Source organism: Eptesicus fuscus, chromosome 6, assembly GCF_027574615.1.
Source record: "Eptesicus fuscus isolate TK198812 chromosome 6, DD_ASM_mEF_20220401, whole genome shotgun sequence".
Lineage (NCBI taxonomy): Eukaryota > Metazoa > Chordata > Mammalia > Chiroptera > Vespertilionidae > Eptesicus > Eptesicus fuscus.
The window spans coordinates 100,372,545-100,390,047 of record NC_072478.1 but is presented as its reverse complement, the minus strand read 5'-3'; the positions used below and the strand labels follow the sequence as shown (position 1 = coordinate 100,390,047).

The 17,503-nt window shown below is 49.8% G+C and overlaps 1 protein-coding gene across 6 annotated transcripts in view; it reads right to left on the bottom strand.

The window, feature by feature from the left end:
• Window positions 1-17,503, bottom strand: part of TENM2 (teneurin transmembrane protein 2) — an 885,668-nt gene that overhangs the window by 28,349 nt on the left and 839,816 nt on the right. For all 6 annotated transcript variants that reach the window (XM_054718128.1, XM_054718129.1, XM_054718127.1 and 3 more), the window contains 5 exons: window positions 17,265-17,497; window positions 15,944-16,098; window positions 13,343-14,217; window positions 5,220-5,395; window positions 3,225-3,460 (listed from right to left, as the gene is read on the bottom strand). In XM_054718128.1, the coding sequence (XP_054574103.1) occupies window positions 3,225-3,460; window positions 5,220-5,395; window positions 13,343-14,217; window positions 15,944-16,098; window positions 17,265-17,497 (1,675 nt within the window). The remainder of the gene's footprint in view (window positions 1-3,224; window positions 3,461-5,219; window positions 5,396-13,342; window positions 14,218-15,943; window positions 16,099-17,264; window positions 17,498-17,503) is intronic.

The window sequence follows — 17,503 nt, the reverse complement described above, 5'->3', positions numbered from 1 at the left end:
CCACCGTGTTCTCATCCAGCCCTGCTCAGCAAGCCCCCTTCAGCCATCCCAGCCCGCCTCTCCTTCCCCAGTAACCTGAGAGGCCATGTGCTTACAACGGCAGGGTCACAAGAGAGCGATTACAGCCAGCGGTCACCTAGTCGAGCTACCTGGTTCGATGCGCTGAGCCACCGAGATGTCAGGGCTCGTTCCCTGCCACAGCCTCTCCTCTCCTGACGACCCCACGCAGCAACATTGCCCACGGGATATTAGTCTCCATGACAGCTTACATCACACTCCTCCACTGCCTTCTCCACTGGACCGCCAGCCTCTTGGTGGCAAGGATTTCATTTTCTCTCTCTCTCTCCCTCTCTAGTCTACTCCCTCCATTGTCCTGGATGTAGAGTTGGCACTGAGTAAACATCTTTTTAAAAAATTTGAAACGTGGGTTTAATTTTCAGTCCCAATACAGGAGAGACTTAAATCCAGAAGGAAATAAAACTAGACATACCCAGGAAAGCAAGCAATTATAGTCATCACATATAACGTTCTCCTAAGAGCATTCTAGTAGACATCTTTGGAATGAATGAAAAAATTTGGGGGTGTCAAAATGGAGTGAAAAGAAAGGTCAGGACCAAAGGTAAGAAGAGAAGGGCCTGCGATCTCATGGGTCACCAGACAGCTTTGTGTGAGCGGCTCCCCTGCCATGGGCGCATCTGGGGAAAGGGCCACTCCCCGGTCTCTTAACCCACATCCCACTCCACCCTGCCTTTCCACCTGCTCCCCGCCAATCTCCTCGAGCTGCTTTTATTTCATTCACTAAACAATTTATGAATTGAATTAAAATAAATGAGATGCAAATAAATTCCAGGCTTTCTCCCTCATTTTCAAATTACATTTTCAGTCCACTCGACCTGTTATAATCTCATAGCGATTTTCATTTAAGAGCTAAATGGATATGTGATTATTGTTACAGGAACTAACACTAGACAATTAAGTGTTGAGGTGTTGATAGATAAAGCTGTGTTCTGATTTGCATAAACATGATGCCAGCAAATCTAACCCTGGCAGAAATGCAGTTATAAGACCTGCGTGCCTAACTTCTGCTAATTACCACGAGTCCCATTATTAAGGTTGTTAATATTCAGAGTTGGGATGATAGCCATTTTATTTTAGGCCCACATTTTATCTTTACTTGGAAAACTCAGTCAAAATGCATAGCTGAGTACTACGTGAGGAGGTGTGATTACTACGTATAATCAGCTTCTACCATGCTGAGTATCAAAAATCAATCACACAGCCTTGAAATCCAGTCATGAAGGACTTAGCTAATGACCTCCTTTCATTTTTGTCTTTTTTTTTAAAGAATATTTTTACTGCTTTCAGAGAGGAAGAGAGAGGGGAGAGAGAGAGATGGAAACATCAATGATGAGAGAGAATCATTGGTTCGCTGTCCCCCCTGCTCGCCCCACACTGGGGATTGAGTGCACAACCTGGGAATTGAACCATGACCTTCTGGTTCATAGGTCGATGCTCAACCACTGAACCACACTGGCCGGGCCATTTTTTGTCTTTCGGAAGATACTGTGCACAGCTTGTGACTCTGCAGATGCCAGCAGAGGAAGCCAACATGGGAGCCAGCTGATAACCTGGCGTGGACAATTAGACTCCAACTAGACAAAGGCGAATCCTAAGATGGAACGGCCTGGCTCTGCAGGAAGGTCACCTGGGTTGGCTGGATTTCAGCCCAACAGCCCAGCATAAGTGATGAGCCAAGTTCTCTGGACGGTAAGCCTTCTACGCTCAGGGGCTCTGAGCATTTGTTAAACCCTGCCCTGTTCCACTGGGTACTGTCCTCCTAGTGCTTATCTCCATCTGCAGTTATTCCAGTTATTGATGCATTTAATTATTATCTGCCCTCTTGCCCCTTCCCGCCCACCCCTGTGAGTGAGCTGCAGGCGGGGAGGGGTTTTGTGTGGTGTGCCCTGTATCTCCAGTACAGAGCACAGTGCCTGGCTCATAGGAGGCGTTCAGTGAACATGTGCTGGATTTGATGAAGCCTGGGATCCCTAGCATTGCCCCCTGGGGGTCAGAAACAGTCCTGAGTGCCGGATAAAGGACCAGAGCAGGCCCCAGATGACCTGGGTGCCCAGGGATCTAAACGGGAAGCTGTGTGGCCTGGCGGTTAAGAATGCTGGTACATGAAACACACTGGAAGACGGAGCTGGGGCTGAGTCCTGGCTTTGCCATTTTCTACCCGTCGGGCCCTTGGATGGGTTATTTAACTTCCCAGACTCTGTGTTTTCTCACTGAAAAATGGAGATGATAACAGCTACCCCCATGAGGCTGCTGGAAATAATACAATGTAAGTAAAGCATCTAAGGCAGCGCTAGTATCATGAAAGTTCTCAACAAATGTTATTTGTTAATTTTTTTTAAATCCTCACCTAAGGATATTTTTCCATTGATTTTCAAAGAGAGTGGAAGAGAGAGGGAAAGACAGAGAGAAACATCGATGTGAGAGAAACACATTGATTGGTTGCCTCCTGCACGTGCCCCTACCAGGGTCTTGGCTGGGGAGGAGCCTGCAACCAAGGTACATGCCCTTGACCAGAATCGAGCCCGGGACCCTTCAGTCTGCAGACTGACACTCTATCCACTGAGCCAAACTGGCTCGGGCTGTTACGTGTTCATTTTTAAAAGATACAACTTGTAAGTTGCCTGGACTGGGGAGGCGAGGGTTGGTCAAAACTTCCTACTGTGGGTTGCTTGTTACTTCCACCTGGGAAGCCTGCCTGATTCCCAGGCTGGGGGATAGCTCCTCCTCTATCTTCTCGCTGAGCCTGTAGGATGGTCCTGCATCTACATATTCCACCCCCTGCCAACTCCTCGAGTGTTTAGCAAATTACCCGGATGGCACTGGCACCAGTTCGTCTGCTGAACTGGCCAACCAGCGGCGGGCGCTGAGGGAGAAGAAGGCTCGTGTGAAATGAGGACCCAGGCTACCTGTAGCTGTAGCAGAAGGTCAGTCCCCCCATTTTCAGTCCCCGAGGGATACATGGCTCCTACTGTCGGAGGGTGGGGTGGTGGGGGTGGGAGTGGTGGTGGGGGGGTGGGGGGAAGACCTGTCTTTTCCAGGGAGGGAAGGAGGAAGGGAGGCTCGGGAATGGGGACATTTCCTCTGCTCCCCAGGACGAAGTGCATCCCCTGTCACTTTGTGGTGACAAGTTCGGTGGAACCACTTACCCGGAGCTTCCTGCCAAAGATGGTGACTTTGCCTTTAATCTGTTCCTTTCTTAGGCGCCACTCAATGGAGTTCAGGCCGTTCTCCATGGGCAGGGAGATGTTGCAGCGGCCAATGGTGGGGGTGATGGTGCCCGCTAGGACATGGGGCTCACTGTGGAAGCTGACACCCATCCCATTGGCATACATCACCCTCAGGGTCCCGTTATTACAGAGCTGGTAGCTGTTCCGCACTTGATCTGGAGAAATGCAAGTGGGGGTGGGGACAGGGAGATCAATTATCCACTCAGTCGCAGGAGAACAGAAGCCCTGCTCTTATAGGTTTCCGTGGTGCTTGGTGGCTGTCAGTCTAAGGCGGCCTTCAATTAGCACACACACAGTGCTAAGGTGGGGAGCAGAGATGCTACTGATCCGTGGAAAGAAAAACATTATTAATACGTGGCCCTCCAGAAACAATTATGCTGTGATATTTTTCCTTGACTCGCTGAAGACTATTAATAGTGCATTTAAAGATGTCTATTGCCTACACAATTTGTGTCAGTCAAATCCCTGATCTTTAACATATATGTTAGCTCAAATGGACAAAAATAAACAAAAACTACTAAAACACACACACACACACAAATATATATATATATACATATATTGTCCCCCAAAAATGTATACTTTTTTCCTGATAGCTCAATTGATGTTTCTTTCTTTTCAGATTTAACTCATTGGAATTAATTATTCAAAGTATGTGCATACATTTTTGGATACCACACACACACACACACACACACACACACACACACATATACATGTATATATATGTATAGTTTCCCTTTTGCCTACCATCTAACCTGAGGTTGATGGTTTAGCCACAGATCAGATCAACTGCAAATCAACTATAGAGTTCTTCAAGAAAATCAAGAGACACGGCATCCGTCCTGTCCCTTGTGACTCCACTGCTGACTCCACCACCATGCCACCTCCACTCAACAGAACCCTAAGGAGACTCAGCTGGCCTGAGGCAGATTATGCCAGTGGGTGCTGATAACGGGCGCTTATCTGCCCGAATGGAACCTACACGAGCCCATCAGACTTCTGACCTTTTCCTTTATCGGAAAGTTCCAGGAAGGAAATGCGAGCGAGAGACCCCATTTTACAGATATGTCACTTCCTGATTATTTGGCCAAAGGAGTCCAGCTGGGCTGGCCTCTGAGACGTGGGCTTCGGGGGCAGTGAGCACGCGTGTACCTGTCACTCCCGCGCCTGCAGCCGTCATGCTGGGAGACGGGATCTACATCATTAATCACTTGGCAGAGCAGAAATAGAGTCGCCGAAACAGACTCTGCTGCGGGATCGCAGTCCAGAAATGTCACCATTTATCTACTGAGAGGACACTTTTATCCTCTGACAACGGGCTAACCCACTGACATTCTATCTTAATTAAAAGGAAAATTAATCCGCACAGCGCCTTTCTCGCCAGCCCCTGCGCTCGTCCGGGCTGTGTGTCATGTCGAACAGCAACAGTAACCAGGGGGTGGTCAGACACCTTGGAGGCCCCAGTCTTGGCAAGAGATTGCTAAAGAGCTGTGATGGCAGGACAACCGATGCCACAAACACATGCCTGGGAAAGAGAATCAGACTGGGAGCCACACACACACACAAACATGGTGGGCCCAAGAGGATAAACAGCCTTTGAGAAGGTAGCCATGTGTCCTGGGGTGGTGGGGAGTGATGGAGAGAGAGGTAGGAGGTGGGGATAGCATGTGGGGATGTCAACTGACTGATATTTTCAGATAAGGTTGATGGTTTAGCCACAGATCATTTCCAAACATCTCGATGGTTTGGTATCGATGACCTTCTCCTGAATCTGATTAAGTGGTTTTCTACAAAGTTGAGCTCTTGTTTGCTGTGGATATTTCACTAAAACAACAAGTGGAGGGGTGCTTTAGATCTCTAGAAGTCTGCTGGGCTGGGTCTGGGGGTGGGTTTTGAGGGTGGGGGGCTTACCTTGCACCACTGTGTAGGAGGCCTCCACGGAAGACAGGTTGGTAATGACAGTGACGTCATCGTCACGGTTGGAGTTCTCAATGTCGATGGTGATGGATTTCTCCATTTCCCGGTGCAGACTGGTCACCACCCCCGTGGGGCGTGTCACGTTGGTCAGGCGGCCCTCGTGGTCATAGCTGGAGGACAGACACACTGGTTGGAACACAGCTGTTGGGGCTGCAGGCTTTCCCAACCCTCAGAACGACACAGAGACAGGTTCATGGGCCCAGAGGAAGAGATGGGAAGGTGGGGTGACCAGGTGCTGCATCAGTCTGAGGCCCCTCATCACAATCCTCAAAACACCAGCCGGCCCTGAGAAATGGTGGTGGCACTTATGCCTGACTCAGCTCTGGGAAAACCCTTCACCAGCGGCAGGGTGTACTTCATTATGCTCTCCCACGTTGCTGCGAACCCCAGCTTCTGAGCATCTTTTGCTCTTTGGGTGTCCCACAAAGCCCCCAAATTAACCTTCCTAAAAATGATCAGTTTCCTTATGTCACTTCTCTGCTGAACTAACCACCCTCTTCTCCCATTGTGGTTGCTCAATCAAACCAAAGCCTAGCATTTGAGACCATCCATGCCCATCTAGGTCTTCCACACTTATACAACCTCCTTCCACTTGTCACCTCACGGTCCTCCAGACAGTCAGCCTGGGCCAAGTGCCACCTCCAAGGCCTTGGCTCAAGCACAGCAGGCCTGGCTGCCTGTAACCTAGTCTCTGGTCCTACAGCCCCAACCAACCCTGGCTCCGCTCCCCAAGTAGCCTTTCCAGACAGTTTCCCAGTAACTCAGTTGACCTCAGTTGTCCTCAGCACCCACGTCTAGTACACCAGCGATCGAGCTCCTACCAGAAAGGTGCCTGAAATTGAACCCTCCTTTTCGATGTGTCATCTTTTCCCAAAGTGTGGAGTGCTTTGCATTTTTCCCATCTCCTTTTAGTAGGAGCTTCACTGTTCCATTTGATGGGGGCATTTCCCTACTCGGGAAGATCCACTGTATTCAGAAAGCATGGGCCTTCCTTAAGCTCCAGGAAAGGGAAGGACACTCTTCATTTCAAGGTCTAAATGCCAAAGCCTTTGATGTCTCCCAGACCAGCTTTGCTACTGGAGAAGGGATGGGGAGGAAGATGGAACATAGGAGATCATTTTGCTTGGAGGGCTAAAAAGAAGGAAAAACGACTCAACCTCTGTGTACGGCCCCCTCTGGATTACAGGGAGACAGGGACAAAGTTAGAGATGGGGGCTTGGGCAGCAGGTATGGGGAGGAGGGCCTGAGGGAGGATTCTTGTGCACAGAACCCTGTGGCCTATTTGACGTAACCCCTTAGTGCCTAGGACTACACAGCACAGATGGAGGCGCTGGGCCAATGCTTTTGGAACAAAGGAACTCAGATCTGGCTCCCGACTTGCAGCAATGTGAGGAATTTTGCTTCTGGGGCGAACTGGGAAGAGTCACGCTCTGTGGATGTTGGAAGGCAGTGACCAAGTGGGGATTTCTTTCCAGGGGTGAAAAGATTGTTCAATGTCCACAAATCAATCAATCAATCAATCAATCAATCAATTCATGTGATATATCAACAAAACGAAGGATACAAGTCCTATGATTATCTCAATAGACTTAGAAAAGGACAAAATTCAACATCTATTTATGATAAAAACGCAACAAAGTGGGTATAGGGGAAACGCACCTCAACATAATAAAGGCCACCTATTATAAGCCCACAGCTAGCATCACACTCCACAGTATAAAGCGGAAAGTTTTTCCTCTAAGACCAGGGAACAAGTCAAAGGGATGCCACTTTAGTCAACATAACCTCAGAAATCCTAGGCAGAGAAATTAGGCATGAACAAGAAATAAAGGCATCCAAATTGGAAAGAAAGAAGTAAAACGGTCACTATTTGCATGTGACATGATATTATATAGAAGACCCTAAAGACTTTACCAAAACACTTAAAATTAATAAACAAATTCAGTAAAGTTGCAGGATACAAAATCAATATGTAAACACCAGTTGCATTTCTATACAGTAATAACAAAGTAGCCGAAAGAGGAATTAAAACACAATCCCATTTTCAATTGCATCAAAAGGAATACAGATTGAACCAGGGAGGTAAACTATAAGACCCTGATGAAAGACATTGAAGATACAAGTAAATGGAAACATATTCTGTGCTCATGGAGTAAAATAATAAAGATTTTAAAAATGTCCATACTACACAGAGCAATCAACAGATTCAGTGCAATCCCTATCAAAAGTCCAATTCTTTCCTATCGAATAATCAACAAGTAAAATTCCATCAAACTAAAAAACCTCCACACAGCAAAGGAAACCATCAACAAAATTAAAAGACCTACTGAATGGGAGAAAGTGTTTGTAAATCATATATCTTGATAAGGTATTAATACTCGAAATATATAAAGAACGCATACAACTGAATAACAAAAAACCCCCAAACTACTTGATTAAAAAACAAACAGGCATTTTTTCACAGAAATAGAATGAACAATTCTAAACTTTGTATGGAATCACAAAAGACCCCAAATAGACAAAGCAATTCTTCTTGAGAAAGAAGAATAAAGCTGGAGGCATCATGCTCCCTGATTTCAAATTCTATTACAAACAGTACGGTATTGGCATAAAAGCAGACACACAGATCAATGCAACAGAATAGAGAGCTGAAATAAACCCACGCTAATATGGTCAATTAATTAACGACAAAGCAGCCAAGACTGTACAATAGGGTAAAGACAGTCTTGTCAATAAATGGCGTTCGAAAAACTGGGCAGCCACATGCAAAAAAATGAAACTTGTCCACTATTACACACTACTCACAAAAATGAAATGATTACAAACTCGAAAGTAAGATCTGAATCCACAAATGACCTAGAAAAAAACATAAGCAGCCAGCTCCTTGACATTGGTCTTTTGTGATAATTTTTTTTTTTTGGATTTGACACCAAAAGCACAGGCAACAAAATAAAAAACAACAAATGGGACAACATCAAACTAAAAAACTTCTGCTCAGCAAAGGAGACTATTGACAAAATGAAAAGGCACCTACTAAATGGGAGAAAATACTTGCAAATCATATATCTGATAAAGTGTTAATACCCCAAATATATAAAGAACTCATATAACTCAAATTATAACACCAACTTGCCCGGTTCAACCTATGAACCAGGAGGTCAAGGTTTGATTCCCGGTTAGGGCACATGCCTGGGTTGCGGACTTGATCCCTAGTGGGGGGCATGGAGGAGGCAGCCAATCAATGATTCTCATCATGTAAGTTTCTATTTCTCTCTCCCTTCCTCTCTGAAATCAATTAAAAAAAATAAAAGAAAACACCAACTTGAGAATATATGCACCACATGTTCATTACAGCATTATTTACAACTAGGGGCCCAGTGCACGAATTTGTGCACCTTGAAAGGAATTGTGGGCCGCGAGGCTGCAGTGGGCACAGGGGTGGGTCTTGGCCCATCCTCTGTGCCCCCACCTGGCCCCTCCCACCACAGCCCCCATCCCCTGTCTGCCAGCAGTCTCACTCCTGCTGCTGCTGCTCCCACACACTGATGGAGCCGGCCCTGCTCGCACCTGCTGAGAGTGCCGGCAGTGGGTGCAAGTGGGGCCAGTGCTCTCAGCAGGTGAGAGCAGTGGCTGCTGCCCTCAGGGATGCAGGGGGAGGTGGAGAAGCCCTCAGGGACTATCAGGGCCTGTAGCCGCCGCTGGCACCAGCTGATGGTGCCGAGTGATCGGGACTGGCACTGGGCATCAGCAGTGGGTGCGAGCAGTGGCTCTGGCGCTGGCAGTGGGTGCGAGCACTGGGTGGGACCAGCAGTGTGTGGGAGCAAAGAACCACCAGAGGCTCATTAACCGGTGCCCCACCTTGGTCTGACACCCTCACCCACCTGCTCCACCATCCCGCTACGGTCAATGCCCGCCATGTTCCGTACATGCTCCCTGGTGGTCAGTGCATGTCATAGCGACCGGTTATTTGGTTGTTCCACCGTTTGGTCTATTTGCATATTAGCCTTTTATTATATATGATTATTATACTTACTACTAGAGGCCTGGTGCATGAATTTGTGCACATTGAAAGGAAATTAATTAGAAGAAATACTTTAGAGGCCAGGGAGAGACCGCAGGAGGTTGGCTCCAGGGCGTGTCTGGCCCGTCTTGCCCAGTCCTGATCGGCTGGATCCCAGCAGCAAGCTAACCTACCAGTCAGAGCATCTGCCCCCTGGTGGTCAGTGTGCATCATAGCGACTGGTCAAACAGTTGAACCAATGGTTGGACACAGCATATTAGGCTTTTATTATATAGGACTAGAGACCCAGTGCATGAAATTTGTGCACTTGGGGGTGGGGGGGAGGTCCCTCAGCCTGGCCTGCGCCCTCTCGCAGTCCACGAGCCCTCGGGAGATGTCCTACTGACAGCTTAGGCCCACTCCTCATGGGGAGCAACCTAAGCCAGCAGTTGGACATCCTTAGTGCTGCAGCGGAAGCGGGAGAGGCTCCCACCACCGCTGCTGTGCTTGCCAGCTGTGAGCCCGGCTTTTAGCTGAATTGTGCTCCCCTTGTGGGAGTGCACTGACCATCAGGGGGCAGCTCCTACATTGAGCATCTGCCCCCTGGTGGTCAGTGCATGTCATAGCGACTGGTCGTGCTGCAGTTCAGTCCATTTGCATATTAGCCTTTTATTATATAGGATAGCCAAACTATGGAAACAAATTAAGTGTCCATTGATGTCTGAATGGATGTAGAAAATGTGGTGTATATATGCAATGGAATAGTATTCAGCCATAGAAGAATGAAATCTTGCCACTTGTGACAGTATGATGGATCTTGAGGGCATTATGCCAAGTGACAGAAGTCAGACAGAGAAAGACAAATTACAAAAACCCAAATGAGCTCATAGATACAGAAAACAGATTGGTGTTTGCCAGAGGCAGGGGTGGAGGTGGGGTGGGTGGGTGTAATGGGTGAAGGGGGTCAAAAGGTGAAAACTTCCAGTTATAAAATACGTCATGGATGTAATATACAGCAGGGTGACTCTAGTTAATAACACTGTATTGCACATTTGAAGGTTGCTAAGAGGGTAGATTTTGAAAATTCTCATCATAAGAAAAATGTTTAATAATTGTATGGTGAGAGAGGTTAACTAGACTTATTGTAGCTATTGTTTTGCAATATATAAATACCGAATCATTATAGTGCACATCTACAATGAATGTAATCTTATATGTCAACTAGTGGCCCGGTGCACGAAATCCATGCATGGGGAGGGGTTCCTCAGCCCGGCCTGCACCCTCTCCAATCTGGGACATCCCTCTTGCAATCCAGGACTGCTGGCTCCTAACCTGCTCACCTGCCTGCCTGCCTGATAGCCCCTAACCACTCTGCCTGCCAGTCTGCTCACCCCCAACTGCCCCCCCCTGCCATCCTGCTCACCCCCTACTGCCCCCCTGCCAGCCTACTTGGCCCCAACTGCCCCTCCCTACTGGCCTGCTCGCCCCCAACTGCCCCCCCCTGCCGGCATGCTTGCCCCAAACTGCCCCTCCCGCTGGCCTGATCACGCCCAACTGGCCCCCCCTGCTGGCCTGCTTGCCCCCTACTGCCCCATCCCTGCTGGCCTGCTTGGCTCCAACTGACACCCCCGTGTTGGCCTGCTCACCCCCAACTACCCCCCCACTGGCCTGCTTGCCCCCAACTTCCCCCACCGCTGGCCTGATCACCCCCAACTGCCCTCCCCTCCTGGCCTGATCGCCCTAACTGCCTCTGCCTTGGCCCTGCCACTATGGTTTTGTCTGGGCAGCGGCCACGGAGCTGGCTGGGGTGACTAAGGAAGCCAAGCCTCCCGCCTGCTCCAGCCAGCTCCGTGGTTCTGGCCGGCGCTGCCATCTTTGTCACATCTATTTGCATATTCCCTCCTTATTGGCTGTGGGTGCTGCCATCTTTATTGTGAAGTGACAGTTAATTTGCATATTACTCTTTTATTAGATAGGCTTTTACCTCAATAAAAAATAATATGACAGTTCCGAGTGTTTGGGCCTGGGGTACCTAGTGGAATATGCAGTAACAGACAGTGTCCTAGCTCTTGCACAGCAGGGACCGGTAAGGCGCTTATTCTGTGGGACCCTGGCCAGGACTGAGTTTCAACCCCTGCATTACCTGGACACCTACGACGTGCAGGTTGCCTCACTTCCTTATGACAGAAGTGGCAGGCATCGGAGATTCCACTTTCGGGGAACAGAGGATTGGGGTGGCGACCAGAATCTCAGGGTGAGAAACATGTCCTCTTTAACTTTCAAAGAAGATTCGGCTGCCTCCGGCTCTGTTGGCTTCCCCTGTGCAGTGGGTATCTTCACCCTCAGGCCTTTTTACAACTAAGCCTACGCGTGCAAGGAGCTGTGAGCTCCTGCGATGGGGTCTCAAGGCCACCAACGAAGCCAGTTCAGCCTCCCTCGGTCTGTGTGGCGCTGGAGGCTGCCTTTGACTCAGTTATTCAGCAAGTATTCACTGAGTGCCTACTATGTGCTTGGCACTATGCAAAGCACTGGGGACATGGCCAGCAACGCAATGGGTGAAAATCCCTGCCCTCATGACCTGTATGTGCTGGGTAGAGAGGGCTAAAATCAACCAAGTTAAAACGTAGAGTATGGTAGGTGGTGACAAGTGGCAAGATGGCACTGAGATGGGCCGGGTCTTCTGAGGGAAGATGAAGGCCTGGGAGGTGTTTGGGTCGCTGCATAGCTTTAACCTAATTTAGCGTGAGAGCTAAAGATGGCACTCGGATGGTGCCTCTGGGGACAGAGTAACCAGGCTGTAAAGTTTGGTCAAGTTCCTGCGCCCTGAAGGATGTTAGGATGCCTCAGAAATCTGAGAAAGACAACTTTGCCCAAAGAAAGACAGAGCAAGGGAGAGCGACTCTGCAATACAGCACATTCCCAGCAGGTGGCATCAGCTTCCTGCACATTCTCCCAAGCCCACTGCCACTACCATCAGAAAGGGAACATTCCTGGATTTAGGAGTGAGCAACAATATTTCTCTTGTTCCCCCTTCCCTCTGTGACAGCCCCTCCCTACCTACTAAATTCTCCGCTAGCAGCAACACCCAGACAGAAAGCAAACCCCCCGAACACAGGGGTTAACCAGATCCTTCCCCATCCGGGAGAGCCAGATGTTTGAAAATTCTACCCCGTCTCAGGCAGCCATGGGCAGAACGATGCCTTAGCAATTTCCTCCAACCAGCATCTGGCCGGTCAATACCTGCAGCCGCCGGCAGGGTGACCAAGCGCTGCCTGCAAGAATGGGGGGCAGCAGCTTTTTCTGGCAAAACACACGGCGCGACTATTAAGTATGAGATAATTGTGAGGGGAAATATGACCGGCGCTGGCGTCTTTTAATATACCTAGCACTTTATCCGTATTGATCTGCCTCTGCTGGCGAGGAAATGCAGGGTTTATCTACCTGTCTGTGCAATCAAGTGTGTGGCCGGACCTATTGGCAAATTACAGGAGTCCCGCCAGGATCTTGCCTTTTAGGTTCTAATTTCCGTACACACGGCAAACACGAATAATCAGCGAAGTTAATCAGCACTTGATCTCCCAGGTGCGGCGTGTGTCCAATATCCTGACACCCTAACGACAGGCAGGCAAGAGGAATTCCCAGCTCTTGCAGGGAGAAAGCTCAGCAGTGCAAATCACTGAGGAGTCAGGGAGAGCGGCCATGGGTGCCTTAGGGCCAGGGGAGACATCAACGTTAGAAAGACAACGTGACTAAGCAGTTCTAAAAGCTACGTGAGAGCCAGTTCTTTCTTCTTCTTTTTTTTTTTTAAATATATTTTTATTGATTTCAGAGAGGAAGGGAGAGGGAGAGAGAGAGAGAGAAAAAACATCAAAGATGAGAATCATTGATTGGCTGCCTCCTGCATGCAACCTGGGCATGTGCCCTTGACCGGAATCGAACCTGGGACCCTGCAGTCTGCAGGCCGACACTCTATCAAACTGGCTAGGGCGAGGGCCAGCTCTGATGCCAGCTAGGGTGGGGTGAGCGCTCTCGGGACATACTGTATAAAACCACTTACTCATAGAACGTCGTCCATCCCGTCTCGTCACTCTTGGTGGCGAGGAGGCCAGTGTTCCCGTCGTAGGTCATGAGGCCAAGCTCCAGGGTCTGCGTGGCCACGACTTTGAGGCCCCCGTTGGTGCCCACGGTGAGCGTGATGATCTGGTTGTCGGGCATGAGCAGGTGGCGGGCCACGCCGCTGCTGTCCCGCCGGATCTTCAGGGAGTTCCCGCTGCTGTCGATCAGCTCCGTGACGTCGTTGTCCGCGCTGTAGGTGAAGTTGTACAGGTGCTCCCCGGTGACCAGGCTCACCGTGTGCTGGTGGATGCCGTCGGCGTTGAAGACGTACAGCTCCTGCTCCCCGGGGGAGGCGGCCTCGTACTGGTTGAAGGCGTTCAGCACGGGCTTGTTCTTGCTGACCGCCCTGATGCGGATGTTGCCCAGGTCCGCGATGTAGATGGTGCCGTCGGGCGCCACGGCCAAGGAGGACGGGGCGTTGAGGATGGCGTCCGTGGCGTAGGCGTCGTCTCCCGAGTAGCAGTTGCAGTTGACGTCGTTCTTGCAGTCGCAGTCCGAGGCGGCGCCCGCCAGCAGGCAGATCTCGCCGTTGGTGGTCACCTGGCGCAGGCGGTTGATCTTCTTCTCGTCCGTCTCGGTGATGTAGAGGACGCCCGTGTGGGAGATGGCGATGGCGCTGGCCGACTCCAGAGCCGAGTGAATGGCTAGCTTGCTGAGCGAGTAGTCGATGCCCGGGACCTGGCAGTGCATGGGGCGCCCCGCGATGATGCTCACCTGGTGGTTCTCCGTGATGCGAAGGATGACGTTGTTTTCCAGGACGTACAGGGAGTTGTCCATGGGGTTGACGGCAAGGTCCGTGGGCCACTCCAGGCGGACCTGTGGGTGACACGGCGTCTGATTAAAGAACAGCGTCTAACGTGCTTGGTGTTTACCTGTGTCGGACACTTGTGTTGTTTTTTTTTTAAAAAAAATATTATTGATTTCAGAGAAGAAGGGACACAGAGAGAGAGGTAGAAACATCAATGATGAGAAAGAATCATTGATAGGCTGCCTCCTGCATGCCCCCTATTGGGGATCGAGCCTACAATCCATGCATGTGCCCTTGACCGGAATCAAACCCAGGACCCTTCAGTCCACCAGGCCGACACTCTACCCACTGAGCCAAACCGGCGAGGGCCACTCATGTTGGTTTTATGCAGCTGGGGAAAAGGACTTTTTACTAACACCCTGGATGGAGACCCCCCCATCATCAACCCCTTGCCCACTGCCCATGATGACATACACGACAGAGAAGAAGAGACTGTGTAACACATATCTTTTACTGCACTGTCAGCTGTGGCTAGAGCAGGTCACTAGCTCTCCCAGGATGCTCTTCTCAGCCCCAGGTGATTGGACCAGGGTCAGAGTCGTCATACACGACTGTACCGGTTGTCCACTGCTCAAGGGGCTAATGGGTCCCAGCCCATATCCTGCTCACCGAGCCATGGGCCGGAGGAGGCTATGTTCATGTTAAGACGACCCCTTTATCTAATTCACAGAAAGAAGCTGTGTGGTTTGGAATGTGGCCCTGACTCAAGGGCAGCGCCTGCCCAGGCTGGCCAGCAAATTACAACTCGGGTGTTTGCTTGAAAAATTGAACTGGACAGTCCTGGCCGGTGTGGCTCAGTTGGTTGAGGCTCATCCCATGCACCAAGAGGTTGCTGGTTCGATTCCTGGTCAGGGCACATGCCTGGGTTGCTTCCTTGATCCCCAGTTGGGGGTGTGCAGGAGGCAGCCAATAAATGCTTCTCTCTCATCCATGTTTCACTTTCTCCCTCTCCCTTCCTCTCTTCTCTCTCTCTCTCTCTCAAAATCAATAAAAACATTAAAAAAAGAAAAAGAAAAAAAATGAACTGGACAAAACACATTTCTTCTCTGCAGAATTTGAAACGAAAATGTCAGTAGAAAGTTGTCAGTTGGTTGTAGAATTTAGCTGAAATTAATGAGGTTGACCGAGGGTTGAAAGGCCCCTGTAGGGTCAACATCTACACCAGGTTGTTTGGAATCCACATGATCCAGTCCAGTTTCCTGGGCTGTCCAGCTGCACGAGCTTGTGCTCTCTGCCGCAGCAAGAGCCCGGACTAAAGAATATCACGTGGGGGCATCGTGTAGAGGGCTCTGCTCCAGCTATGACTGCACAAAATAAAGGTTTATGTAGTGAGGATGCAATCATTTCAGATTAACGGGGAAGTTCTGATGGACGTATAACACTGCACGGTACATTCTCAAACCTGTAATAATGATGGAGAAGAGAGGCAATTACACAGGAACTCCTACCCTGTAATCTGCCATGGCTGCAGTAGGCACCAGCTCCACTTTTCTGAGCAGAATCTCTCTCTCTCTCTCTCTCTCTCTCTCTCTCTCTCTCTCTCTCTCTCATCCTACCTGACATTTCCCAGTCTGTCTTGCTGCCTAGTTCATCTCAAGCCTTTTACAAACACACCTGTGATCTCTACCTATATCTCCCCCTTCCCACTCCACTCAGACAGGTTGCTGGTGAGAACTTCAGGCCAAGAACCAGGTGTGGCTTAGTTAGTGATGAGAAATAGAGAGAGAGTCCTACCTGGGCCACATCCATGCTGGAGTCACAGCTCAGTGGCCGGACGGCAGTGAGGTCATTGGAGCCCAGCAGGGTGGAGATGATTCCATTCTGGTCGACCTTCCGGATCATGGTGGCATCAACGAAGTACATGAGGCCATTCTTGTCCACTGCGATACCTGAGCAAGACAAACGGGGGGAGTGCGTCTCTCGGCAAGGAGCAGGGCTTGCGGGGTGAAGGTGGGGATGCCCTACTGGGCCTTCTCTTCTGGGACCTTACTGAGAGGTTATTACACGCAGAGCAGTGGTGCTCAACCTTCTAAGGTGACCCCCTTTCTCATGAGCACTGCGTTGAGATCTGCATAATTCCTGGGGTGCTGACTGTATCATCACTGAACTGCAGAACAAACCTTGGGCTGCAAATGAACCAAGGCTGCAAATGAATGGACGGGGAAATAGCGTTGCATCTGTTCTCTTTTGGAAAGAAGTTATTTCCCAAGTTCCTTGCTTGAAAAATTATTGGTGGTAAATTACTTGACTACCCTTCACGACTGATTGCAACACTGAGGTTGAGAAATAATGATTCTTGCAGCCACACACTCCCCATTCAGAGCATACCCTCCAGGAAGCATTCCCCACGAAGCCCTGACTTCACCCAGCACATCAGCACCTTGGGGGAATGCAGGTCCCAGGACCACCCTCCCCTCTAAGGCACAGACAGAGGCTTCTATTTCTTTTGCATCTTTATTCTAATGCCCACACCCAAGGCTTCTTACCCGCTGCTTTCATGGTAGCTAAAAATGGTGACAAGAATTGGCCCTTCAAATGATTGTCCTTAACCTTACGTATCTATTCCTTTTCAAATAGAGACCCATTGGTTCCAAGAAGCCCTCCCACCAATCCCAGGCCCTTGGAAATGATGCCCACTCTTACTGGGCATTTGTAAAATGTCAGGCGCTGTGCTTTAGACTTCGTGTGCACTATTGTCTAACAGGAGCATCTGGGAGAGGTTGGAGGCCACCCACTGGGCTCTGTGCTGTCTGCAGCCCACACAGCTGGACCTCTGGCTCCTTCCCACTCTGTGACTGGCTGCAGTCAGAAATCTCCAGGAGCAACCACTTTCCACTTGTAGCATATGTGGGTGCTGAAGTTTACTTCAAATAAAATAAATACATTAAAAAAAAAAGACACTCCCCCACACACCACAGCAATCGATCAGAGTTAAGCCTCCTAGGGAAAGCTGTGCTTAGGCGTGCCCGGACTCAGCTGAGTTCCAACAAGGAGAAAGCCACGCTCGTGGCCAGCTCTCTCTCTGGGGCGGGCTTCCTTGCTCTGCAGGCGTTACCTCGAGGGCTCATGAGGGTTGCATCCACAGCCTTCCCTCCGTCCCCGCAGCGGGCCTCGTCAAAGGGCAAGCATTGCTCTCCAGTCCCTGCCACGACCTCCGAGTTCCCGGCCAGGTCTTTAGCTCCGCTCAGGGACTTGACTCGGTAGATGCGCCGACTGTTGGTGTCAGACACGTAGAGAGAGCCCGACACGGGGTCTACTGCCAAGTAGTACTTGTGTGCTGGGTTGTTGCTTTAG